The sequence below is a fragment of the Podarcis cretensis genome (assembly GCF_951804945.1).
Source record: "Podarcis cretensis genome assembly, chromosome: 17".
Taxonomy (NCBI): Eukaryota; Metazoa; Chordata; class Lepidosauria; order Squamata; family Lacertidae; genus Podarcis; species Podarcis cretensis.
In genome coordinates, this window is record NC_137187.1 from 32,431,763 (window position 1) to 32,458,516 (window position 26,754).

At 45.3% G+C, this 26,754-nt stretch overlaps 1 protein-coding gene and 1 pseudogene across 5 annotated transcripts in view; both read left to right on the plus strand.

The window, feature by feature from the left end:
* The window catches only part of ILVBL (ilvB acetolactate synthase like), a 44,168-nt gene extending 25,788 nt beyond the window's left edge, over window positions 1-18,380 (plus strand). The window contains exons 1-16 of one of the 4 annotated variants that reach the window (XM_079959423.1): window positions 592-725; window positions 6,664-6,824; window positions 7,701-7,902; window positions 7,985-8,112; window positions 8,344-8,482; window positions 9,405-9,516; window positions 9,914-10,013; window positions 10,633-10,730; window positions 11,065-11,201; window positions 11,427-11,561; window positions 11,759-11,873; window positions 11,991-12,160; window positions 12,960-13,030; window positions 14,154-14,225; window positions 15,039-15,144; window positions 17,126-18,380. In XM_079959423.1, coding sequence (XP_079815549.1) covers window positions 6,687-6,824; window positions 7,701-7,902; window positions 7,985-8,112; window positions 8,344-8,482; window positions 9,405-9,516; window positions 9,914-10,013; window positions 10,633-10,730; window positions 11,065-11,201; window positions 11,427-11,561; window positions 11,759-11,873; window positions 11,991-12,160; window positions 12,960-13,030; window positions 14,154-14,225; window positions 15,039-15,144; window positions 17,126-17,304 — 1,902 coding nt within the window. In that variant the 5' untranslated portion in view covers window positions 592-725; window positions 6,664-6,686 and the 3' untranslated portion in view covers window positions 17,305-18,380. Of the gene's footprint in view, window positions 1-591; window positions 726-1,118; window positions 1,262-2,258; window positions 2,336-6,663; window positions 6,825-7,700; window positions 7,903-7,984; window positions 8,113-8,343; window positions 8,483-9,404; window positions 9,517-9,913; window positions 10,014-10,632; window positions 10,731-11,064; window positions 11,202-11,426; window positions 11,562-11,758; window positions 11,874-11,990; window positions 12,161-12,959; window positions 13,031-14,153; window positions 14,226-15,038; window positions 15,145-17,125 lie in introns of those variants that run through there. The other 3 variants (XM_079959421.1, XM_079959422.1, XM_079959424.1) reach the window with 3 other exon arrangements.
* On the plus strand, window positions 2,342-6,230 carry LOC307206397 (phosphoglycerate kinase pseudogene; annotated as a pseudogene). Its single transcript has one exon. The product of its transcript is annotated as a phosphoglycerate kinase pseudogene (transcript).
* Window positions 18,381-26,754: the final 8,374 nt, after the last annotated feature.

The following is a 26,754-nucleotide window of genomic DNA, read 5'->3' on the forward strand; positions in this document are numbered from 1 at the left end:
CGGCAGACTTGGACAACAGCCCAGACTGGAAGATAACAGTAAAAGAAAAGCTGCGCTAGCAAACAGACAAGGGAACATACACACACACACACACACACACAAAAAGCTGTGCTTGTCAGATGAAAGGATACATGATTGAGAATTGATTAGCCAGGGACTGGGGACTTTGAGAGTTTAAGATCGGAATGTGGAAATTATGAGATCAACAAGGAGGCAGAAATATAATTATGTGAGATGATTCTTCAGAGGTCTAGAATATGGAAAGTCCGTTTGAAATTTAATAATTAATAATTTGGATTGTAATTTGGGGTTTTTTTTCTTGAATTATGATTTGCTTTGATATTATTTGGATGTTCTTAATGAATTTTTTTTTAAAAAAAATAAAGATGAAGAAATATACAATAACTTGAATATAATAGTAAATGCTTGTGCAACCAGTTAAGCAATAAAGAAGCTCATATAAATATATATAATACAAATACATCTCACTTCTTCAGAGAGAATTAAAAAAATGCGAACCCGGAAGATCTCTACCCAAACATTACTCTATTTCCCTCCCTTTCAACCTCCGTGGATTACAGACTGCGTTTTGCTACGAGTCGCGACTTGGGACAAGCAACCTGGCGGCTATCGCCACCCGCTGCCAACCGCCCTCTCGAGGAATCGTTCGCTCGCCGCGTGACGTCACGCCGTCGCGCCCCCAGTGACACGGCGCGGGTTGCTAGGTAACAGCCGGCGGGGCCTGTATGTGTATATGTGTGTGGGGGGGGGGGAAAGGGAGTGGGGGAATTTTTTTTGGGGGGGGGGAGCGCTCGTCTGCACGCGCAGTCCCGTGTCTGTGCGGAGGAGCCAGCCCGTTTTCTGCTTCCTAGAAGCCAGGCCTCGAGCCCGTGAGGGGGTGGGTGGGGGGATGCGCGCGCACAGAGCCCTCTTCTTCCCCCTCCCTCTCTGGCGGCCTTCACCGGCCCGAGGGGCGCCTGAGGCGGGTTGCGTGTTACGTGTTCGTGTGAATGCGGCCTCTGCCCCAGTGCCCCGCCCTGGCCCTGAGGCAAAATTTGCCGGAGCCACGCCGTCCCGTCGCCTGCAGAGAGAAGCGGCTGGCGCTCCCTCAGCAGCCCTTCCCTGGCGGAAGGCGGGCCCGACGGCGAAGGCGGGGCCGCTTCCAGCCTGCCTGCCTGCCTGCCTTGCCTCTCCCCCTTCCATCCTGGCCCTACTCTCTCCTGGCTTCCCGACGGTGGCGGTGACGTTTCGCTCTCGTTTTGTAAGTTTGGGGGGGGGTCGCTTTGGCAAACTTTGGTGGCGGCCAGGGATGGGAAGCGGTGGTGCGGCGCAGTGGTTAGAGATCTGGGCTAGGACCAGGGTTCGAATCCTCACCGCTCAGGAGCCGCGGGGAAGCTTGCTGGGCGGGTGAGCTCGTGCAACGGGGGTGGGGGTGGGATCGGGCAGTCGTCGCCTCTCTCAACCCCGCCTACCCACCACCTTCTTCTTTGGCGATCACTCTTAGCCGGGGAAGATTGTCTTCCGTGAACACGGTCTCAATAGTGAGTCCGTAAATGACTGTGGAGCCAATTCTGGAGCCACACCTCCTTCCATAGTGGGGACATAGGTATCCGGGTGGAAGTTGATCACGGTGAGGGTTTGCCAGACGTGCCTTCCTCTTTGCACGTTAAGAGGAGGAGTAAAGGTGGATTGGAGACAAAGAAGGGGGGGTTGGGGGTAGGGAGGGGAAGGATCTTCCTCTCCAGGGAAAGAAAGTGAGATAAAAGGTTAATATTTGTATATTAATACAAATCTATAAATGGGGACTAGAAGGACAAGAAATGCCATTTCCTTAGTCATATGTATTAGACAGGGGTTTCATTCATCCATTTAGTGAGTTGTGCTAAAATGAAGCTATGGGCTGTAGCTGATGCTGAGACAGCTCATAGGGGACTCTCTTGTGGTAAGTGGAGTGCAGAATTTGGGTTGCCCAAAGCTTTTTTTAGGGTGCAAAGGTGTACATGGAAAACAGAGGTCTGTGGGCGTATATTGAGATTTAAGTAAGAATCTGTTTGGAATGATACTAATTTAAATTAGTTCCAAGGTTAAACCACATTAAGCAATGATTGAGTATTGCTGCTGAACAAATCCTATCAGGGAGAAAGTTCCCTGAGTGTACTCTGGACTCACCATTATGATTGCAGATACAACTGCTTTGGTTTTGTTGGTTCACCTTCTGGTAAGATCCTCCTAGTTCTTTTCTTTGCCTTATTCTTTAGAAACTGAATCATGAATTTTTGGCACCAACATTTTGGACAAGTATGAGGATGCTGTAGGGTTCTAATGTGGTAGAAAGGTAAATCTGTATAAAACCAGTTTACCTAGTACGTAATACAGAATTTCAGGAATAAAAGTGCAAAACTCAATTAAGACAAAAATAGGGTGGAAAAACGGGGGCTCTTGTGTGGTAGACATATTGAGCAAATGGCACTGCTGAAGTAACAGAAGGACTCTCTCTTCCACAGCAGTACAATTCTATGCAAGTCTACTTAAGCACATTTTAGTTCAAGAGGACTTACTCCCCATTTAGTATATGATTCAGCCTCCATGTTTTTAACAAATCTACAATATTTAATATATCTGGTGCAGGGATTTCATTATTTCTGGTTTCTTCCGACACAGTTCCACAGTTGAGCAGCAGTGTGCATATGTGGTGATGGAGTGAGAATGGGATGGGATAAACCTGCTGCTCAACAGGTGGGGAGGAAGGATCAAGGAAGGGGATGGTGGAGTGGATGCTGTCTATCAGCGATGACTTATAATTTTCATTTATAGCAAAGGTGTAGGCATGCCCAGTAGGGCTGGGCGATATCTGGTTTTCAATATCACAATATATCATCAGCTAAACATTGAGATATACTGATATATCACGATATCTGAAATAAGATGGAGCTACGTAGAGGTGAACATGGTAATGTCTTGGCAACTGTTACCAAGTCGCGGGTCTGAATCACCACACACTGATGAAATCATCACTTTCATCAGCAGGCAAGCCAAAATGCATCCAAACAGGACTTTGGTTTGGGGCTTGGATACCAAATGGTGGTATTCAGGTCCAGGACAATCCAAAATACAGTAATGAGTCATAGTGAACACAAATAATCTGGGAAAATACTGGGGCGGGGGGGGGGGAGGATTCTAAACTTGATGCATATAATTACATGAAAATTAACTCAATGATAGCATGCTTCAACTAAACCATTAAATATTTCTGGAGAATATATTAATATTCTATGCAGTTTTGGGGGCAAATTTACAAAAGTAGTAGATTTAGTAAGAATATTAATTAAACTTGCATATGGTTAAGAATTTAATCTGTTTTCTACTAATTTACGAGTAGTTTATGTAATTTGCTAGTGTCAAGTGCATCTCCTTCCCCACTCAGAGGGCCAGCTCCAATTCTATGCATGAGTAAGCCCCACTCAGTTCAACTAAACTTACTTCTGCTCTTGCTGCTGGTGAACAAGGAAGAGGTTGCGGTCCATTTGCTCCTGCTGTGAAATATCTGTCTCCACCAAGCTTACTCTGTCCAGATGTGAAGGGCAAGCTCATGGTCATGCGGGTTGACTTCAATGTTCCAATGAAGGACCATAAAATAACCAGCAACCAAAGAATCAAGGCAGCTGTCCTAAGCATTAAGCATTGCTTGGACGATGGAGCCAAGTCTGTGGTGCTGATGAGCCACCTGGGTCAGCCTGGTGGGGTTCCTATGCCTGACAAATACTCCCTGAAGCCAGTAGCAGCAGAGCTCAGAGCTTTGCTAAGCAGGGATGTCACATTCCTGAATGAGTGTGTGGGTATAGATGTGGAAGCTGCTTGCGCAACTGGCTCAGTCTTTCTTCTGGAAAACTTCCGATTCCACATGGAAGAGGAAGGCAAGGGAAAGGGAAAGGATACTTCAAGAACAAGATCAAGGCCAATTCTGCAAAGGTGGATGCTTTCAGAGTGTTGCTTTCTAAACTTGGAGATGTTTATATCTATGATGCATTTGAAACTGCACACAGAGCTCACAGTGTCAATCTGCCTCACAAAGCTGCTGGTTTCCTGATGAAGAAAAAACTGGAGTATTTTGCAAAAGCTCTAGAGAACCCAGAGCAGCCCTTCCCAACAATCCTGGGAGGCGCTAAAGTTCAGGATAAGATTCAGCTGTTCAAAAACATGCTGGATCAAGTCAATGAGATGGTTATCTATTGTGGGATGGCTTTTACCTTCCTTAAAGTGCTCAAAAACATGAAAATTGGCAACTCTTTGTATGATGAGGAAGGATAAAAAATAGTCAAGGACCTGATGGCAAAAGCAGAGAATAATTGTGTACACATCACTTTGCCTGTTGACCTCATCACTGCAGGTAAATTTGATGAGAATGCTAACATTGGAGAAGCCACTGTGGATTCTGGGGTCCCTGATGGATGGATGGGTTTGGATTGTGGTTCTGAAAGCATTAAGCTGTTGGTGGAAGCTGTGGGCAGGGCCAAGCTGATTGGGTGGAACGATCCAGTCAGTGTCAGTGGGACAAGTTTTCCAAAGGAACCAAAGCTTTGATGGATAAAGCTGTGGAAGTTACATCCAAAGGTACCATCATTGGAGGTGAAGACACTGCTACATGATGCGCCAAATGGGGCACCGAGGAGAAAGTTAGTCATGTTAGTACTGGAGGTTGGTGCCGACTTGGAATTCCTGGAAGGTAAAGTTCTTCCTGGTGTGGCTGCTCTGAGCAATGTTTAGCAGTAGATCATGGGATGAATAAGAGCGCCTCCTGGACATGTTCCTGTGCACAGCCTTTAAAGTAACCACTTCTATATTTGTACTGGCAGCAGGGTCAAATAAAGTAACCTGCAAGATTTACAGCAATGTTAAAATGGCTCTTGTCTTGTAGAGTCTGCAGTTTACCTGATGTTGACTGGTCCCCTGTTGCTCCACCTGAGCTACTGTAGTGTTAAATGGTTTTTGTGATATTTAGAGTGGATATATTTATATTTTTTTGCCTTTTGACCAAGGCCAAGTTCCCCTACTCGTAGTCAGTACCTCAAAGCAAATTCCTTCATTCAATCTCAACAGCGTGTTTAGCTACTGCTACTTTTCACCTTTGCACAGTACCACAAGGTGGAGGGAAAATTCAGGTGTCAACTGCAATGTTAGCTTCTAAATAAATGTTTTCAGCAGGGCTTATTTCTGACGACACGCATTTGCTTGCTCTGCTTAACAACAAGCACCCACCCTCCCCATCATTCTCACCTCACAACAACCACCTAATCTCCCATTTAAGCATAAAGCAGCAACAGTCAAATCTCCGCCCCTTCATTTCCTCATATTGTGACATAGAAGGGCCCCCAAAAGCCCCTATCCCACCAATCTCTCTCCCTTTTTATCAAAGGGAAGGAGGAAGGGGAGACGGGAATAAACGGAGCCATCAGGGCAACTTGGTTTTTTTGTTCTTATTTTAAAAGGGGAATGGTGCTCCCCGTTCCACCCTCAGATGGGTAGTAAAGACATCAGAGAGGTTAAAGAAAGGCTTCTTGCATGTGCACACAAACGCAGGCAGAAGAGGAGATGGGAGTAAAGAAAAAGAGTTAAAAAACAGGACAACGTTTTTCGTTCTTACTCTGAAGAAAACAACCTGTTTCTTTTTTCATGGCGGTAAGGAAGGGGAAATAGGGCTCCCAGCAAGAAGCCCTGAGCCAGGCCAGACCAGCACCTACCAACTTGTTCCACCAGCTACTAGACTGCTGAACCGGGGCTTTCTGCAAAATCAAAAGAAGTATAAGGGCTGATAAGCTGGCTGGCTGCTGCTTTCCCAGCTTTTTTCATAATCGTCACTTGAGTTTGTAGAGGCAGTTGCACAATCAAAAGAATCGTAGCGACTTCGGCTATGCCTGCTCTTGTGTGTCAGTCTCTCACTGCTCCTGCAGGAGGCAGCGGAAGCCCTAAGAAGTACATACTAGCCGGCTACACAGTTTTCTCAAAATCGCGATGCTTGACGGACAACATTTTATGAAACTCATATTGTGCTGTGGACTTCATAACCAGTTTTGAACGATATGTTGAAAAATTGTCCAGGTCTAGTGCCCAGTAAGACATCAGTAAATAGAAGTACACATCTCGTTTCTGGGCTTTGGCTAGATAGCAAGGAAGTTCCCTGCACACTAATCATGCTGCAAAGTTACAGAACTGATGGCTGCGGTCAAAGATTGGGTAGGTTAATCAAAGCAACATGTGAACGTGTTTCTCTTATCTCTGAAGCTCCTGGCTTTCTATATTTTCTCTTCCAATTTTCATTTTTATTAAAAATAACTCCACCTGGCTTTCTCTTTCTGTGGACACTAAGCCGCTGCCTCCTGGCCTAGGCCATTTCCTTCATCCGTCTCTGCTGCCTTGCCAGAGACTGAACTGCTACAAATTCTTGGTGCATAACTATGTATGTTAGATAAAACTGAATCACAGTTTGAGAGAATTTGCCCTGCATTTTTTAGATTAAAAAAATCCCTTGTCTGTCACCTCAAGAAAACTAGAAATAAACTAAGTATTTGTGTTACAGAATAGAACTGCTACAGCATTGCTGGCATGCAGCTGAGGCAAACAAGTTACAGAATGGTACTTCTGTGTTTTGTCTTCCTTTCGGGACAGGAGTGCATCTATAGCTGACACAAATGAATCCTGACGTGCCTGCTGCCGCCTCGGCTCTAGAAGGCTCCTCGACATGGCTGTTGGCGCTGCTGGGAAGCCTTACAGTGACTCTTCTTGGGGTAGCTCACAAACTGGGGCTCATCTATCAGCTGTGGCATCAGGTAAAGCATAAATCAGTGACTGCCTTTAGATGCGGCTTCTTTATCCATAGGGCAGTGATTGGAAATCCACAACCCTCTGGATGCTGCTGGATTACAAATTCCATCCTTCAATATTCACTGTGCTGGCTGGGGCTGGTGGGGGTTGGAGTCCTACAACATTTGAAGGGCTACAGGTTCTCCATCTCTGTTATAGGGGAGCCAAAGGCCTTAAGAGAGAGTAGGCAGGTTATGAACAGCTTAGGTCCAAAATGGAATTATGTCTCCCACCCTCCCTTTGCAAGGATGTATACTATATTGCTTTTGGGGCCCAGTATTAATTGATTTCTGTTCAGATGATCTTGGTGGTGAAACGTTCGCAGCAGGTGTCTTTCACCAGACATCCGGATGTTAAACAACAGTTAGTCCTGTCGATGCCCTTTGCTTTCCTGCGCCCCAGTCCCATTGGCTCTGTATCAAAGGCACAGTAAGAAGTAGTAGAGGAAGGACTGTAGTTAACCAGTAGAGCTTTGCATGGAAAAAAGTCGCAGGTTCAAACCCTGGCATTTTCAGGAAGGGTTGAGGCAAAAACCCTATGAAAAATCCTGGACTAGCGGTCTGACTCTGCATCAAGCAGTTTCCTGTGCACAAAACTTAGGATGAGAGTGGATTTTGCATTTGAGCACCTCAGCTTCTCATCTTGAAAAGAGTATTGTTTCTGGGAGAAGAATTCATTGGTTGTGGACACCGAATGCTAAATATTTATGCATCAGAAGCAGTTTCAGTAGGACTGGGTACCGGGAGCTGAAGGCCTAGCATCATCCTTGTTTCTAAGCCCCTGACCTTTTATTGCATTGTTCATGGGAAGCCAGGACCAAAAGACAGACTTGTCTGTTCCAGGTGGACACCAAGAGCACTCGGCATGGTGGAGAAACTGTGGCAGAAGTGCTGAAAGCCCATGGTGTGCGCTTTGTGTTCACACTGCCGGGTGGACATATCTCTCCCATTTTGGTGGCTTGCGAGAAGCTGGGCATTCGTGTTGTGGACACGAGGCATGAGGCAACGGCTGTATTTGCAGCAGATGCAGTGGCCAGGCTATCAGGTACCACATTTCTCCCCGTTTGTTGCTTGCTGAAGAGGGAGGAGCACAAAGTGACACTTGCCTCTGCATTTTTCTGTTGCAGGAACAGTGGGAGTTGCTGTAACGACAGCAGGACCAGGAGTGACTAACACTGTGACAGCTATGAAAAATGCCCAGATGGCAGAGTCTCCTGTGTTGTTGATTGGAGGGGCAACAGCCAGATTGCAGAAGGTAGGCTGCTCAGTCTGGTGGCCCTAGAATCAAAGGACAGTGACAGAGTAGCTAGAACTTGATGCTGCTCCTGTTTGATTTAAGTAGGACTTTGGTCTTTCTGTGTTCACTGACACTGACTCTCCCCAGCAGCAGCTTAGCAGGCAATTTTTCTGCATGTGTATTTTTGAGGGCAATTGAGCTGCAGCTGTGTGGGATTGTGAACGAGCTTTCTCCTTTCTCCATCCCCAGGGCAGAGGAGCTCTCCAAGACATTGATCAGTTGTCCCTCTTTAAACCACTCTGCAAATTCTGTGCGTCCGTGACGTCTGTCCGAGAGATTGCCCCTGTGTTGCGAAAGGCCATTGCCATTGCCCAGTGTGACACTCCAGGTATGCTGCCGTGCCGTTGGCTTGCAACAAGTATCTTCCACCCACACAGGATTGTGGCTGTTAGGTTCTGGCTGTTTTTGTACTTAAGCCAAGGAAGTAATAAAAGTTCAAGGGCTCAGTGTGGGCTACAGATATCTTTCTTTTATTGTCCAATAAGCCTTGAAAGGTTGGTTAGGTTTGAATAAAAAATATCAGGCTTTTCTTTCTTTTTTTACTATTTACAGTATTTTTTACTGTGAATGGAAGAGCAAAAAGTTCTCTCTGAATTTTCTCAACACCCAGTAGGCTATTTGCCTACACTTTGGAACAAAATCCTTTCACCACAGTAGAACAGTATTTTGTCATGGAGGCATCTCTTCCAGCCTCACCCCCTGAAGTCAAATGCCCATGTGCAAGATCTCAGGGCTGAGAGTGTGGGAATAACAGCTTATTCTTCGAGTATCTTATTGGCTCTTACCTGCCCACCTGACTCTGATGCTGGACTTGTAGAACTTGTCAACCTATCTCCTCACATGAAGCCAATTTTGACCCATTGGAGCTCACTGATAGGCCACTATCAGCTTCGGCAGCCGTATCTCTGAGTTTCAAAGACTCCTAGGCTGACTTTAGAGAAGCACTGTGGCTCTCTTCTGAGCATGCTAGGACACTTATTTTTTGATGGATGAGGAATGGTGGATACAGGAATCCAGGGCCGACACTTCTGATATGGGAGATCCTTCTAATAGGGTGCTGCCACGTGGGCGGTAGAGCTCAAGATGTTCACGGTTTTGTGCCAAAAAAGGTTGCAAGGTCCATGAGTGAGCAAGTGGGTTGGTCTCGGTGCATGCTTCTAACTAGATTTTTTTTCTTTGGACAGTTCCTTGCCAACGGGGATTTTCTTTACAGATTGAGGTGGTTATGGAACTTCCTGTTTGTCTTGTAGGGCCTGTGTTTGTAGAGTTCCCCTTGGATATCCTGTATCCCTATCATCTAGTAGAGAGAGAGATTTTCAAGAACTTCACTTCTAAAAGCCTTTTGGGAAAGATTGTTAACTGGTGAGTGAGCTGCCTTCCACCCTCCCATATCAGCAAAGGTATTAACTGGTGAGCGGTTCTGTGGAGGGCCTAGTGATGGAGCCCTGGAGAATTTTATAGGTCTCTCTCTTACCCTCCCCCCTCTTTTTAAACTGATTCACCTGCTCCTTAATTACAAGATGCCCCAATTCTTCGATCTGGTCCTCTATATCGGGGAGGAAGATTTCTCTTGCTCTTCTGCTGTATTTTACAGATTGCCACCATGAAGACCTTGAGCTTCTTGGTAGCTGGTTGGTGCTCATACTTTGGGTAGCAAACTAACACCTTGCCTTCTGTGGTATAGGCTACAGCCTCCTCCTCATCACTACCATGGCAAGATCTTGGCCTTCAAGACCACATTCTTTTTGTTGTCACCCAGGTATCTGCGCAGTTACATAGGGAACCTCTTTGCCGGGGCATGGGAGATGCAGGACCTTTCACCTCTGCCAGTGAACTTGCCAAAGGCTTCAAAGGGACAGGTGAGAATCCATAGAGTCCCAGCTCCAACTGAACTAGCAAAGTTAATGTGTGGAGCTGGGAGCATCTTACTTCTCAATTATAATTAAGTCCTACATTTCAGACAAATATTACCTTCCTTTTATGGCCAAATTCTGTGTGATTGCCATAAAACATAGGGAACAAGCTTTGATATCATCATGATTAAGGTTTTAAATGACAACTTCAGGTTATATTTTAGTGAGTAAGATCTAATTTATATATTTTAATTGCTGCTATATCTGTACTGTCCCTGTTATAACTGCAAATTTAGATGTATCCCTATTGTGTTTCATGACTTCCTATACCTTCTGACTTCCTCTGGCCTTTACTGTCTTCTGTAAAGAGGGCAACTCACTATTCCTCTGGAAAGGAGGGCAAATTGAAACTGAATGATGTAGCTTTCATCCTCTTACCTGTAAAGTCCTAGATTTACTGCCTTTTCACAGTCACCGTCCCCCCCACCCCAGTGAGGAGCTGCTGTTTTCCTCTTTTGAAGCTATTCTCTCTCCTCCCCCCGCCCCCAGTAATAGCTGTGTTGTTGCTTTGAAAACTTGGTCATTTTTCTCAGACTGACCCTCACCTGGGCATGCCTCTGTGCAGGTGCAACAGTGTGTGGAGCTCATCAGCCGAGCTAAGAAGCCAGTCATCATCCTTGGTAGTCAGGTGACCCTACCACCAACACCAGTAAAGATACTCAGGTGAGGGGTGGTACCTTGCAATTTTGGCTCCCCTCGGATCCCATTTACATTTGTCTGTGGCACACTAATCAGTATCGGCCATTAGCGAGGCTACCCCTAAAGCTGAGGAGTGCCATCGTTTCTTAGGTGAAGTAGTCTGGGATGGGGTAGCCAAACCAGTAAGGACGTGAGAACTGGGACTGGGGTTGGGCAGGAGTCTGGTGTAATGGGTAAAGCTGGGGCTCTGGAGGGGACTGAGGCTATGGGCCACAGCCGGATAAAGCTGTTATGTTGCTGGCCAATAATGGAACATTGTTGCTGAAGTCTCTGCAGTGAGATCCTCCTATCCTTCCAGAGATACCTTAGAAGAACTGGGGATCCCATGTTTTCTTGGAGGCATGGCTCGCGGCATGCTGGGGAAAAATAGCCCACTGCACATCCGTCAAAACCGGCGTGACGCACTCAAGGAGGCAGATGTGGTCATTCTAGCAGGTAGATATGCTCATTGTAGTTGCCAGTGCTAACCTGTTGCTAAAGGGGGGCTGCCTGGAAGTAGGTGGCCTATTTGGGTGTGTGATGGGTGTCTTTAGTTATATGTGAACAGCCCTAAGATCTTGTGATGAAGGGCGGTAAATAGGTAGGTAGGTAGGTAGGTAGATAGAAAGCAAGCAAGCAAGCAGTTTGTCTCATTCCCATAATTTCTGTTCTGCTCTCTAGGCACAGTCTGTGATTTTCGTCTGTCATTCGGGGGGATCCTAAGTAAACGCAGCAAAATCATTGCTGTCAACAGGAACCGGGAGCAGCTGCTGAAGAACGCACATGTGTTGTGGAAACCCACCGTGGCCATTCAGGGTGAGGGGCCTGCCAAGGTCTGCAATATGGGGGTTGTGAGGGGCTGGCCCTATTGCTGGAGGGAGAGAGGATGTGCTTCGTGGCATGGCTCGGTGAAGTCAATGACCCTGAGGAAGAGGATACATTGGCTGCATTGTGCATCCCTTCCTGGTCAGAGCCTTGCGCTTTTCAGGCCTCCTGCAACTCCTTTCCTACAGGGGATGCTGCCTGCTTCCTGGTGTCCTTGAGCCAAGCGTTGAAGGGCTATTCGTGTCCCCAGGACTGGGTAACAGGCCTGAAGGCGGTTGATCGCATAAAGGAGAAGGCAAACAGGTGAGAAACACATATGTGCACTGTTCCTTTTTCTCGTCCTTGTATAACTGATATTCGGAGAGTAATGCTGGCCTTGGGCATGTCTTGAATTAGTCTGTGGGCCATGTTCCTCCCCAGGGAGAAGGCAGAAAAACCGACAGAGCAGCACCTCAACCCACTGAAGCTGCTGCACCATTTGGATAGTTTGCTTCCTGAAGACAGCTTGTTGATTGCTGACGGGGGTGACTTTGTTGCAAGTGCCGCCTACATTGTAAAGCCCAGGGGGCCACTGACCTGGTTGGATCCAGGTAACACGACATTAGCGAGATGTTGGGAAGTGTAATGTATTCTGGGGGTAGGGGGGTTGATTTTGCTGATTCTGGTATCTACAGCTTCTGAACTGCTGTTCTGCTGCGATATGAAGCAGCAAAAATGTCTCCTTCCTTTGAGCAGATACCTGTCTTTTTGCTAAACACACATCCAATTTCACAATTCCATAGAAATGAGCCTTGTAGAATAGACACTCCACCCCATTTTCATAGAGGCTGTGGGATGGATACGTCTAAGGAAGGCTGTGCTGTTTTGCTTTCCTGTATTAACCATGGTGGAAGGCACCATCTGGAGAACATAATTTTAAAAAGGTTTTGGAAAGAGCAATTTCCTCCAGAAATTAAAATTGAGGAAAATACCAGAAGGAGTTTCCTAACTTCAAGAATTGTTTTGCATTGACCTAAGATGCCTTTAAGAGTTCTGCTTGCCTCCTTTAGGAGGCTCTCCCCTTTTTTTTAAAAAAAAAAAGCTGGAACAAGTTCTTATCATCAGGACTGCTTGGATTTTGTGTTTCTTTTCTTGGCACACAGCTCCTTGTCTTTGTTTATGAAAAATATTAACGTTCAGCCTTTCTGTCTCATGTCTGAGATGCCCAAGGTGACTAATCCCAGCAAAGTTTAATAACAACCATATAATAAAAAACGAACCAACAAATTCTGCTTTTGAAAAAGCTAGAGGATATCAATGCAGGAACGGGTCAGCCTGTGAGCTGCTGGGATAGCAAGGCAACCTACTGGCTTCCTTCAATCACTGCTCTTCTACTTTTGCTCGTTTCAGGAGCCTTTGGGACCTTAGGGGTTGGTGGAGGCTTTGCGCTGGGAGCCAAGCTCTGCAGGCCGGACTCAGAGGTTAGTGCACAGTATTGGGAAGCCAAGGGTAGAAGCTGTGGTTAAACAACTCCTGTTGCCCCAAAGAGGTAGTTGGGCTGATTGCCTGAGTCCCCATTGGGTTATTGCAAAGTGGGTTTTGTTCCTTTTATTACTGCCCCAATCAATTTAATTTTTTTCAACTGCTTTTTTATTTGTGTGTTTTTAAATTTGGGTTGTTGTTGTTTTTAATTGAAAGGTGTGCCTGGGAAGAGAGGGACTGGGGAGAACAAGGGGAGCCCAAATCACAGTGGTTCAGGGGAGGGGGGCAGGCCAGGTAAGGGTCACACGACACAGGCAGTTAGTGACTGTGCTGTGTGCCAGCCCCTCCTCCAACTTGGGGAATTGCGGTTGTCCTATCAGCCAGCCCTCAAGGACTGCCTCTTATATAAACCGATACGGATCCTATGATCTTCATCTGAGGCCCTTCAGCGTGTGCTTCCTCCACGAGAGGTCCAGAGGGTGGCAACACAAGAATGGGCCTTTCTGCTGTGGCCCCCCATTTGCAGAATGCTCTCCCCAGGGGGGCTCGCCTGGCGCCTTCATTACATATATTTAGGCGCCAGGTGAAAACGTTTCTCTGTAACCAAGCCTTTTAAATGTGGCCTTTTAAATGTGTTTGTGGAAGGGGTTTTTGGTTTGCTTTTGTTTTATTATGTATTTTGTGTTCTCATTTCGTATTTTTATGTTGTGAGCTGCTGTAAGGTCTTCATTTGAAGGGTGGTATGCAAATGTAATAAATAACAATAATTAATAATTTTTGCTTATATGGCCCTTCTTCAGATTGATAAGCCCTCCTTCTCTTTTTTAAAAAAATCATTTTTATTAAATTTTCCACTTTAACGATCCAATCAAATCACATTAAATATTCCAAATTATACATATACATATCAAATAATCTGAATATTCTGCCAAATTAGAAGTTTTTTTAATAGGAATTCCTATGCTTCAAGTTCGGAGGGTTCTGATCGATAAGCCCTTCTCAGTGATGGTTGCTTACTTGTAGGAAAATCAATAGGGTGATGAGAACATGTGATGTTGCATTTCACCTCACTGGCTGCTGCATCTATTCTCACTCACTCTTTAATAAAAAAATCCTTGGCAGGTCTGGATCATATATGGAGATGGCTCCCTTGGGTTCAGCATCATGGAATTTGACACCTTTGTGCGACACAAGGTAACCCTAGCTCTGCCCAATTTGTGTTCTCTCTGCATCTGTGGGTGGGGTTATTGAAAGCAGCTGGAGATGGTCAGAGTTGGAAAGCTGTGGCTGCTGGCAGCTTTGCCAAGAGATCACTTCACTGGTCAGAATCACCTTGTTTAACTAGATTTTGTCTGGCAGCCAGTTTTGGGGGTGAGCTGCTTTGAGAGGCAACAGTAGAGTCAAAGTGTCTTCTTCCGTTACCTATTGTAGCCTGCCAGCAAATCCAGCCAGGCACATTTTCTACCCAACTTCCCCCTCCCAAGTCACAGGAGAGGTTAACCTGTGCATTTCCTAAAACCTGTCTGGAGGACTGCTGGAGCAAGACTGAGTGATAAATGACTGCCTCCTTGCTTTTTGGCAGAGATATTTCCCCCCTTCTGTCCTCCCACCCCACCCCCAATATGTCTCAGGAATAGGATAGATAGACAGGTCTTCCTTTCCTCTTGCTTCTGTTTCTTCATCCTTCTCAGCTCTCCTGTTTCAGGTAGTGTGGAGAGATGAGGATAACAGGCTGAATAGGGCGCGTGAGCCACATGACAGAGAATTCCCTCTCTCTACATATTTGGGCAACAGGTGGAGAGGGCTTAGTTCTGACATCCAAGATTGCAGTATAGTCTCTCTTCCTTCTCTCTCATAGTAGGGGCTCTGGATAATGGCCTCCTCCATAATTTCTTACTGTCCTTTTGTCACTGTTCATCCTAATATATAAAAAGGTAGGGTAGAAGACTGTGAGTACCCTTTCTTAATTCCTGTTTAGGTCTATAACATTTTGTTCTGCTCTGTCAGACACCTGTCATCGCCCTGGTGGGGAACGATGCTTGCTGGAGCCAGATTTCCCGGGAGCAAGTTCCCATGCTTGGCAGCAATGTAGCCTGCGGCCTGGATTATCTAGGTGAGTTAACAGCCTTATTAGTGCCGGATATGGCATCCTATACACAAATTCATAAGTGGATCTTGGCAAAGTTGAAGCAAAGAAGCTTGGCTTGGCTGTTCTTTTAAGCAGGGTCAGGAAGATAGTGTCTTGCCTGGCCTCTGGGACAGAGCAAATTCTGCTTGTAGGGCAATTCCCCCTCATGCTCTGTGTCAGAGAGATGCAATTGCTCCGCTCTTGTGAGCACACCCAATTGGAATTTAAACGGATCATAATCCGATTAGACTTTCACACTTGCACCTCAGATCCACAGGCTGCCCCCACTATCTCCCTTTTCAAAACTGGGTTTAAGCTCCGCCAAACAAGTGGCAAACATGGCTCATTTGAACAGAACACAGTATAATGTGGTTCATTGTACTTAAAGTGCATGTATGTGCTTTTCTGCTGAACTTATTGCAAGTGTAAATTAGTTTGCAAATCATCCATGTGATACACTTTCTCATAGCCTACATTAGGGTTGTCATTAGGGTTACTTGTGAGTAAATTTGCACAGTTGCATCCTTATGGTAAAAGATCAATCATACAGGGGGAATATTAATCAAACATATCTGTTCCTAAACCTCTTTGCTGTGCAAGCTAGACAGAACCCATCATCGATTGCTTACAATGGCATATGAGATGTCTATGAAGATATCACCTTTAAATGTCAGCATAACTGGTTTCATCTGTCAACAATTCTTATGCTGCAAATTGATTATTTTTTTAATACTGTATTTTCCATTTCTGTGTGTGAGCTTTCCAGAGAACATTTTATATAAAATGCCATAAATAAATAGTTAACCTCTAGATGAACTTCATTCCTATACTGTACTGAAAGTCAGAATGCATGCATTGGTCCAAATATATGCATATTTGAACCATTGTGTATTTGGACCAGTAGAGAGTATTGACACATGCCTTAGTTTTAACTTGGTATATCCCTTTCCCAAAAGCTGGATTTGGAGATATCCACATCAACAGTTTTAATATAAAACTCTTTAAATTTACTCACAAGCAATTTTACTGATTTCTGGCTTAGCTGCTTCATCTGTGTTCAGCATGATTTTAATGATTTATTGGGATGCGGGTGGCGCTGTAGTCTAAACCACCGAGTCTCTTGGGCTTTCCGATTGTAAGGTCGGTGGTTCGAATGCCCGCGATGGGGTGAGCTCCCGTTGCTTTGTTCCAGCTCCTGCCAACCTAGCAGTTCAAAAGCATACCAGTGCAAGTTGATAAATAGCCATGCTGCGGAGGGAAGGTAAATGGCGTTTCCATGCACACTGGCTTCCATCACGGTGTCCCGTTGTGGTTTAGTCATGCTGCCCGCATGACCTGGAAAAGCTGTCTGTGTTCAAACGCCAGCTCCTTTAGCCTGAAAGCGAAGATGAGCACTGCATCCCATAGTCAAATTTGACTGGACGTAACCGTCCAGGGGTCCTTTACCTTTACTTTTTTTACCCGCATGATTTGCAAACTATTTACACCTGTAATACGCAGTTGCTAGCCTGCGTAACGCAGTTACTACAATAAAAAGGGGGTGTATGAAAAGCGAAAGCCTTTAGAAAACCAGTGGAAAATATCACAGGCCTAATTTATATTTTCTGTAATGATAAGAGATAAGAAAAGGAGACACACATTTTGTTAGCATTCAGGAATTTTGAGTCCAACTGAAGGAGCAGGCAAGGAGGTCAGCTGCCACAAGCCCATGAAACTCAGGGTAGGTAACTTAGCTTATTAATTTGAGTGAACCACTGCCTGACCTTGGAAGTGTTCTGTCACATGCTCTGGGATATAAAAAGTAGAAGAGAGCTTTTGTATACTCCTTGTTGAAGGGTAAATCCAGAAGGGTTTCTAGTGACAGCAGCATCAGCCTTGAGCTCCAGCCCCTTTCATTTTAGGAAGAAAGTCCATCTCCCCTTCCGTGTGTTTTTCCTCCTTGCTCATGTGCTGCTTTTCTTTGCAGATTACCATGTGGTGGCAAAAGGCTTAGGAGGGAAAGGCTTCCTGCTCAACCGCGAGAATGAGGATCAAACGGAGGAACTTATCAGGACAGCACAGTCTGAATGCAGGCAAGGGCACCCTGTCCTTCTCAACGTCCTCATTGGGAAAACAGACTTCCGTGAAGGCTCCATCTCTGTGTAGGGCTTAGCTTGCAGATACAAGTATGTGGGATTTGGCTGGACAGCAAAGTGACTGCTTTGCATGGAAGATATGGTTCATCTGAATTGATCTCAAGCAAAGGGATGGGGCCTTGGCAGTCCTGAGGTCTCATGCCCTCCCTTATTGGGCTTCCTTGGGGTAGTTCTTCCGATAGCTGGTTTCCTCCACTTTCCAACTCTTGTTTTGCTGCTGAAGCACTAGCTCGTGTTCCACCTCCACCCATCACACCATGGCTGTTGTCTGAAGTGGGAGCAGCAAAGCAGTTCTTCGTGAATCACTTTGACTTGTTCCTTTTGGTTATTATGTCTAACAGGTTGGCTTCACTAATTGATGCAGCTAATACATTAATAACCATAGTTGGGACGAAAGAACACACGCCTCTCTAGTTTGCCATTCCTTCATCTGAGGATTTAGGTGCACCCTTTTTCTTTTCTTTTTTAAATAATTTTTATTAAGTTTTGCATTTAACAATCCAATCATATTACATTAATTGATCGGTGCACCCCTTTTCAACACCGGTAGATACTTACCATTCCCAAAGGAAGTGCAAAAGTGAATCTATACTATTTGGTTTGAAACAGAAACTATACCTTTCTGTCGTCCCCCTACCCCACCACAGATGAGGACCTCGATTTCCACCTTGGACCTCAGAAGGGTCCTTTTGCTCATGCATCTTTGGTGCATGTGACCATCTAGCCATGCTAATTCAGCTGATAATACAGGTTTCTAAGTCCCAACCTTACATTCCCTAGGGCCGTATAGGCCTGTAATCCTAGTCCCATCCTCACAACTACTTTAATGCCACAGCAGTTGCTCATGTTCTGTTACAGGGCAGTGTTAGTCCTGTGGTCAATTTTCTCTTAGGCTGTACCCCCAAATCTATTTAAGTCTAATTTTCCCTGCCACTTTGGCAAACATTCTCAGGGGAGGGGGCAGCAGGCAACACATGAGTGAGTGTCCAGTAATACTTTGTGGACGGCTATATTTGCCTCTGTCCCTGCAGAAGCTACAATGCAGCGTTTTGCAGTGCATACAATAAAGGGATATAATTCTTGCTACCTTTGGAGTGTTGTCTGTTCCAGCTTTGCATCAATGCTAGGGAGATGTTCTTCCATCAGTGAATTCACAAGTGCTCACCATCTCTCTGGAACATGTGGCAGGCCTGATGCCTGCATGTCCTTGGGAAAGGACTGAAACTGCCTTGGTCGCACTGGTCAATGATCTCTGGTGGGCTAGGGACAAAGGTGAGAGCTGTTTCCTAGTTCTGCTGGATCTCTCAGCGGCTTTTGATACCATCAACCATAACATCCTTCTGGACCGTCTAGAGGGGCTGGGAGCTGGGGGCACTGTTATACAGTGGTTCCGCTCCTTCCTTCTGGGCAGTGTTCAGAAAGTGGTGTGGGGGATGAGTGTTCAGACCCCTGATCTCTCACTTGTGGGGTGCCTCAGGGTTCTGTCCTCTCCCCCCTGCAACATCTACATGCAGCCCCTGGGAGAGATCATCAGGGAGTTTGGACTGGGTGTCCATCAATATGCAGATGATACCCAGCTCTACCTCTCTTTCAAATCAGAACCAGTGAAGGCGGTGAAGGTCCTGTGTGAGTGTCTGGAGGCGGTTGGAGGATGGATGGTGGCTAACAGATTGAGGTTGAATCCTGACAAGACAGAAGTATTGTTTTGGGGGGACAGGAGGTGGGCAGGTGTGGAGGACTCCCTAGTCCTGAATGGTGTAACTGTGCCCCTAAAGGACCTGGTGCGCAGCCTGGGAGTCATTTTGGACTCCCAGCTGTCCATGGAGGTGCAGGTCAATTCTGTGTCCAGGACAGCTGTTTATCAGCTCCATCTGGTACGCAGGTTGAGACCCTACCTGCCCGCAGACTGTCTCACCAGAGTGGTGCATGCTCTGGTTATCTCCCGCTTGGACTACTGCAATGCGCTCTACGTGGGGCTACCTTTGCAGGTGACCCGGAAACTACAACTAATCCAGAATGCGGCTCCTAGACTGGTGACTGGGAGTGGCCGCCAAGACCACATAGCACCGGTCCTGAACACTGGCTCCTAGTACGTTTCCGAGCACAATTCACAGTGTTGGTGCTGACATTTAAAGCCCTAAATGGCCTCGGTCCAGTATACCTGAAAGAGCATCTCCACCCCCTTCGTTCTGCCCAGACACTGATGTTGAGTGCTGAGGGCCTTCTGACAGTTCCCTCGCTGTGAGAAGCCAGGTTACAGGGAACCAGGCAGAGGGCCTTCTCATTACTGGCACCCGCCCTGTGGAATGCTCTCCCATTAGAGGTCAATAAACTATAGACTATTGTATTTTAATATTTTGTTGGAAGCCGCCCAGAGTGGCTGGGGAAACCCAGCCAGATTGGGGGGGGGGGTATAAATAATAAATAAATTATTATTATTATTATTATTATTATTATTATTATTATTAAGGATTTGTCTTACAGCAATGATCTTGTGTATGCTTACTCAGAAGCAAACAGTGTCAAACTTAGTAGAATTTAATTCCAAATAGGTCCTCTTACTGGGATAAGGAGAGAGCAAGAACAACCTATAACAACCCTGAAATTCTTCCCGCCAATGACTTGGTTGCAGGGGAATTGAATCCTGTAACTTGCTTAGTGTTCTTCCAAATCAATGGAATCAATATGAAAATATGATGCTGGGGTTTCTGATCTAGTATTTACTGAGGCAGAGTGCTGGGGCTTAGTGTATTTGTCTCCTCTCTCCCCCCACCCCCTGCTTCCTTCCCCCTGAACAGCTGTTTGGTACAATTGTTGAATTTTTTTACAGCGCTAATGCACATGCAGCAGCTGGGTAGAGGCCAAAACGTACTATTAAAATACCTCTCTGAGGCAGCCACAAACCAGACACACTGAAGCCAAGAGAATGTAATGGAAATGTGCCAGGAGAGTCTATAATCCTCTGAATGCTATGAGGTTGGTTTCCATGCAAATACAGTCTTTGAGGAGGATGAAGAGGCAATTCTCAGCTGCTGCTATACCAGCTAGTTCTCCATGGAGAGCATTTGGTTGAAATGTAGGAAGCACTTATGTTTCCTTCTGGCCTCTGGCTGGTTTCTCATAATTGTGAGATTACAGCATGCACAAACAGCTACTTACCTTTTAATGTCCAGAGAGGGAGATTCCGTTGAAATGTGAAAAGCAAGTGTAAACTGTCTCAGAGGCTCGAATTCAGGGAAATGCATGAAAGATCATTCCCTACTAATGGGCAGGGAAGCTTGCCACAGGGGTGTTTATGTGATTAAAAAACACACTGAGAGTTCAGGAGATAGTGTTTTCTGAAAAACATCTATCCCATATCAAAAGTGAAATGTGTCAGTCGCAAGTGTCTTCCCAGCAAAGAGCAAAACATTTTTTCAGCGGTAGGCAACTTAGCCCACAAGCAACATGAGCTAAGGTTCACCTGGTGGCTAGTCTATACAGGTTCAAATATATTTATTGTAGCACAATCCTAGCCTTGTTAGCATTTGGCTCTCTGTGTATGCATGTACAACTGCATAGCTATAAGATGTGGGAGACATAGCTTGGCAGTCATACGTGTGAAGAGGATATTTAGATTGTAGTTGATGAAAAGTCGAACAGAAGCCAGCAGTGTGATGCAGCTGCAAATATGCTAATGTGTATTAATAGTACAAATCATGGAAAGGAATTCTTCTGCTTAATTCTTGCAGTCTGTTAGCTTCACCTTGTGGAGTGGGTGCAGAAAGGCTGGCAGGAGGCGAGGTGGGCTTTATCCAATTCCTACCATCGGTCCCAAACAACCTGTCTAGCCCTGCATTCTGTTTCCTTTAGTCGTTAAGCCGATGCTTCCAAGAGAGCCTGTAGGAACACAACTTGTCCTGCAACTGGGAGTAGTTTGCTGCCTTTGATACTGGAGGTAATATATAAGCATCATGACTAGTAGCCATTTATCAGATTCTCCTGCATGTATTTATCCAGTTCCCCTTTAAACTAATGACAGTCACCATCTCGTAGCTGTGAATTTCATTACAGGCGTACCAAAATGAAGGTCTAGCAGGTTTGCATGTTGAACATGCTGCTTTCCTGTAGCGAGACATGCACAACTTATCCCTCACTTGGACTACTGCAATGCGCTCTATGTGGGGCTACCTTTGAAGGTGACCTGGAAACTACAACTAATCCAGAATGCGGCTGCTAGACTGGTGATTGGGAGCGGCCACCGAGACCACATAACATCGGTCTTGAAAGACCTACACTGGCTCCTAGTACATTTCCGAGCACAATTCACAGTGTTGGTGCTGACCTTAAAAACCCTAAACGGCCTCGGTCCAGTATACCTGAAGGAGCGTCTCCACCCCCATCATTCTGCCCGGACACTGAGGTCCAGCGCCGAGGGCCTTCTGGTGGTTTCCTCACTGCGAGAAGCTAAGTTACAGGGAACCAGGCAGAGTGCCTTCTCGGTAGTGGCACCTGCCCTGTGGAATGCCCTCCCACCAGATGTCAAAGAGCAAAACAACTACCAGACTTTTAGAAGACCTCTGAAGGCAGCCCTGTTTAGGGAAGCTTTTAATGTTTAATACATTATTGTATTTTAATATTCTCTTGGAAGCCGCCCAGAGTGGCTGGGGAAACCCAGCCAGATGGGCAGGGTATAAAGAAATTTGTTGTTGTTGTTGTTGTTGTTGTTGTTGTTGTTATTTTATTATTATTATCTGCCAGGAGTGATGCCACATGCACTGCGTCAGGAAGATTTTGGGCATCACATGCAAGCCAGAGTCTCAAAGATGTGCTTGCCCAAGCCCACATTCCCGCCTTGTTTGCACTCCTCAGTAGCGTCAATGTTGGCTTGGGTCATGTCCACAGTATGGAAGATGTCAGGACCCCCAAGGATGTGCTCTACGGGGACCAGACCTGTTGGCAGACCAACTCTGCATTACAAAGATGTCTGCAGATGTGACACGAAGGCTGGCAACATTAACCCTGCTAGCTGGGGATCCCTTGCAGATGAACACAGCACCTGGTTGTGTATCTGCAGCACTGAGCAGTGGAAGAATGGCCACTGGGAGGAGTGCAGAGAGAATGCATCTGCATCAGCACAACCAGATACCTTCAACTGCCTCTTCTGCAACAAAACATGTCTCTCCCATATCGGTCTCTGCAGCCATAGCAGGCGCTGTAACTCTGCAAAGGTCTGACTTCAGCCCTGAAGGCACACTCTTCCATTGTCTCCTGAGACAGATGCCAGCCAGAAGCCTATCATTTTGACTCTCCTGCCTGTCAGCAGTCCTTGGAGGACGCTCTGCTTGAAAAGTGAGAGGGAGAACAACTTTCTACAGTATCTCCTTTCTCCACACGGTGCATAAATTTTTTTTATAAACTTCCATTATGTCCCCCAAACACAGCCTCATCAGTTGCTGCATGCCAAATCTGGGCATCATTCCTGCAAAAATTCTCATGACTGCTGAGTGGAGTGCTGATAATATGGCTGTGGTGTGTGCAATGTTTGGCCACATCCCAGAGCAGCTAAGTGGGCCAGAGTGCATATCAGTGGGTCTTTGTGTAGGTTCGTTTACTTGCTTTTTATTACAGAAGGAACCATGTGGCCCAGTTCACGTTTACCAGAACAGTGGTGGTGGTCGCTTTCCTATGACTGGATCCCAGTTAGTATCGATGCCATCTGAATTATGTGTAATGGGTTCACTTTTCATATCAGCCGAGCTTTTTTGGGGGAGCATCAGTGGAAAGCATGGACTTTCCATAACATCCATCCCAGGAAAGAAATTTGTGTGCTGTAGGGTTTTGCCATGGAAAAGAGTTAACTCTGCCACACCAGTTGTATGACTGAAGCTTGTGCAATGGCATGGAGATACAGAGTTTTCTCCATGCTGCCACAAATTGCCCATTTGTGTGCCCCGGGTGGCACTGTGGGTTAAACCACAGAGCCTAGGACTTGCCGATCAGAAGGTCGGCAGTTTGAATCACCGCAACGGGGGTGAGCTCCTGTTGCTTGGTCCCTGCTCCTGCCAACCTAGCAGTTCGAAAGCACGTCAAAGTGCAAGTAGATAAATAGGTATCACTGCAGCGGGAAGGTAAACAGTGTTTCTGTGCGCTGCTCTGGTTTGCCAGAAGCGGCTTAGTCATGCTGGCCACATGACCCGGAAGCTGTACGCTGGCTCCCTCGGCCAATAAAGCGAGATGAGCACCGCAACCCCAGAGTCGGTCACGACTGGACCTAATGGTAAGGGGTCCCTTTACCTTTACCTGGAGGCAAAAAAATCTTGGGTACATACGTGGAGTCCATAACATGAATTTCCTACACCAGAATTGTGCCTCTGTTTTTTTTTTTTTTTGTTTTTTTTTTTATAATAATTTTTATTAATTTTCCACACAGATAATAAGCAGCAATATAACACAATATAACTTCATACTCATCGGTTCATAACCTTTTTTCTTTGACTTCCCCATACCTCCCCATCCCTGCATCCTTGTTTAATAATTCTTTAGCAACCCTTAAGTCCGTTGTCTTAATTCCTTTTCGTAAATATTTCTTAAGTTTTTTTTTTGTTTACTGCTGCAATTCTTTACTTCTTACCCCCTGACATCTTAACATTCCTCAATTTTACAATTATTTTTAAGATATATTTTGAAATTCTTCCAGTCCTCTTCCACTGTCTCTTTCCCCTGGTCCCGGATTCTGCCCGTCATCTCGGCCAGTCCCATAAAATCAATCACCTTTGTTTGCCATTCTTCCAGAGTAGGTAATTCTTGCGTCTTCCAATACTTTGCCAGTAGAATTCTTGCTGCTGTAGTGGCATACATAAAGAAAGTCCTATCCTTTCTTAACACCGCTTGGCCCACCATACCCAAAAGGAAAGCCTCTGGTTTCTTAGGAAAAGTCCACTTAAGGACCTTCTTAATTTCATTATAGATCATTTCCCAGAAAGCTTTAACCTTTGGGCAGGTCCACCAAAGGTGGTAGAAAGTGCCTTCAATCTCATTACATTTCCAACACTTATTATTAGGCAAATGATAAATCTTTGCTAGCTTGACTGGGGTCATGTACCACCGATAGATCATTTTCATAATATTTTCTTTTAAAGCATTACATGCAGTAAATTTAATACCGGTGGTCCATAATTGTTCCCAGTCAGCAAACATGATATCATGACCTATATCTTGTGCCCATTTGATCATAGCTGATTTCACCGTTTCATCCTGTGTATTCCATTTTAACAGCAAGTTATACATTCTTGATAAATTCTTAGTATTGGGTTCCAACAATTCTGTTTCTAATTTTGACTTCTCTTTCTGAAATCCTATTTTCCTGTCCTGTTTAAACGTCTCATTTATCTGATAGTAATGCAACCAGTCTCGAACCTTAGGTTTTAGTTTCTCATAACTCTGAAGTTTCACCCTTTCACCATCGTATTCTATGATCTCATGATATTTTGGCCATTTAGAATCCATATTAAGCTTTTTTACTTCCCTAGCTTCCATTGGTGACACCCACCTAGGGGTTTTACTTTCCAACAAATCTTTGTATCTAATCCAAACGTTGTACAATGCTTTCCTTACAATATGGTTTTTAAAACTTTTATACACCTTTACCTTGTCATACCATAAATATGCATGCCAACCAAAACTATTGTCATACCCTTCCAGATCCAAAATGTCAGTATTCTCAAGAAGTAGCCAGTGTTTCAACCAGCAGAAAGCTGCTGATTCATAATAAAGTCTTAAGTCCGGCAGGGCAAACCCCCCTCTATCCTTTGCATCAGTTAAAATCTTAAATTTAATTCTGGGCTTTTTGCCCTGCCAGACAAATTTTGATATGTCTTTCTGCCACTTCTTGAAACAGTCCATCTTGTCCACAATCTGCAACGTCTGGAATAAAAACAGCATTCTAGGCAATACATTCATCTTAATAGTAGCGATTCGGCCTAACAAGGAAAGTTTCAGCCTTGACCATATTTCCAGATCCTTTTTAACTTCTGACCAACATTTTTCATAATTATCCTTAAATAAGTTCACATTCTTGGATGTTAAGTTTACCCCCAGGTATTTTACCCTTTTTGTAATTTCCAAACCTGTTTCATTCTGAAAACTCTCTCTTTCTTCCATTGTTAAATTAGAAGAAAACAAAGAAGCAAGGAAGTATAACAGTAGCCAAAAGTTTCCAATGTCCAAATTGTAATATCTCTATTTTTCTATGTGGCCAAAATGCAGCAAAGTACATCTAAGGTCCGATAACTTTTTTGCAAACAAGTCCCCACTTCTCAAAGTTTGACAGTCCACGTCCCGGTGTCTTGTTTGGGCAGCCCGACCCCAGGGGATTTGGCAATGGAAGGTCTTAATTTTCCATTAATTTTCCAGCAGATTAACAACGTTCCAATCCCTTCCCCCCTTCTCCTGCCAATCTGCCAATCTGGGGGGAGGTTTTAAGTCCGATGTCAGTTTGACAGCTTAAAAAAATTAGAAAGGTTCCCTTTAAGTGCAGCTTGATTTCGTTGCTTTATTCCTTCTGCAGTTCCGGGGAGGCAGACTTCCTTAATTTTTGCCTTTCCCGTTTTCAGCCAATTTTTTTTTTTTAAAGTCCCGTTACTTTTCCAATCTTACTCACGGGTGTTGTGGTCAAATTCCAATTGCAGGAAGGAATCGGCGCTCTCCGCTCATGGCGACGCGGCTTCACTCCGCTAGCTGGGTGACGACTCTCAGCACCGCGCTTACCCCGATGCCGCTCAGAAGCCTTTAAAAAGGCTCCCTCACAGTACCGGGGGGCGCAAAGGGTGCCCACCGAATCTCCTTTGTTCACAGGCTCCGCGCCTGTGATTTTAGGGGTCCCCCGCTAGCCGTAGCGGGTAAGACCCGAACTAACGGAGCAGTCCTGCCTCGGAGCTCGAGGCTCGGACCGCCATTAAGCGCTGGCGCCGACCGGAAGTCCAGAATTGTGCCTCTGAACAACCGGCAGAGAAAGGCACCACATTGTGGGCTCCTTCAATGCTGGTGTGTTCATCCATTGCACTTTGGGTAATGTTTGTGGTAGGTAAGTCCCCACACCACCCAGGTGTTCTGCGAGGGGTGTTGCTGGCATGAAAATGATCCACTAAGTATATATGAACTGAGACAAGTGTGGATTTGCCCTGCAGATTTTCTGTGGCCGAGTCGAAATTATACAGTTGCACTTGGAGATACCTGGGGTTGCTTGCAAAAGTAAAGGAAAAAGTGTTGTGCCTGTTTGAACAAGTCATCTTATTTTTAATAATAATAATAATAATAATAATAATAATAATAATATCAACAACTAATTAATTATATGCCACCTTTTTAGGTGGCAGGGCTCAGAGCCAGTTACAGATTAAAATATGAACTAAATATAGAGGGGGAAAACGTGAAATAAGTAAACATTGATAGTTTTATTTCTATCTGTTGATCTATTAAA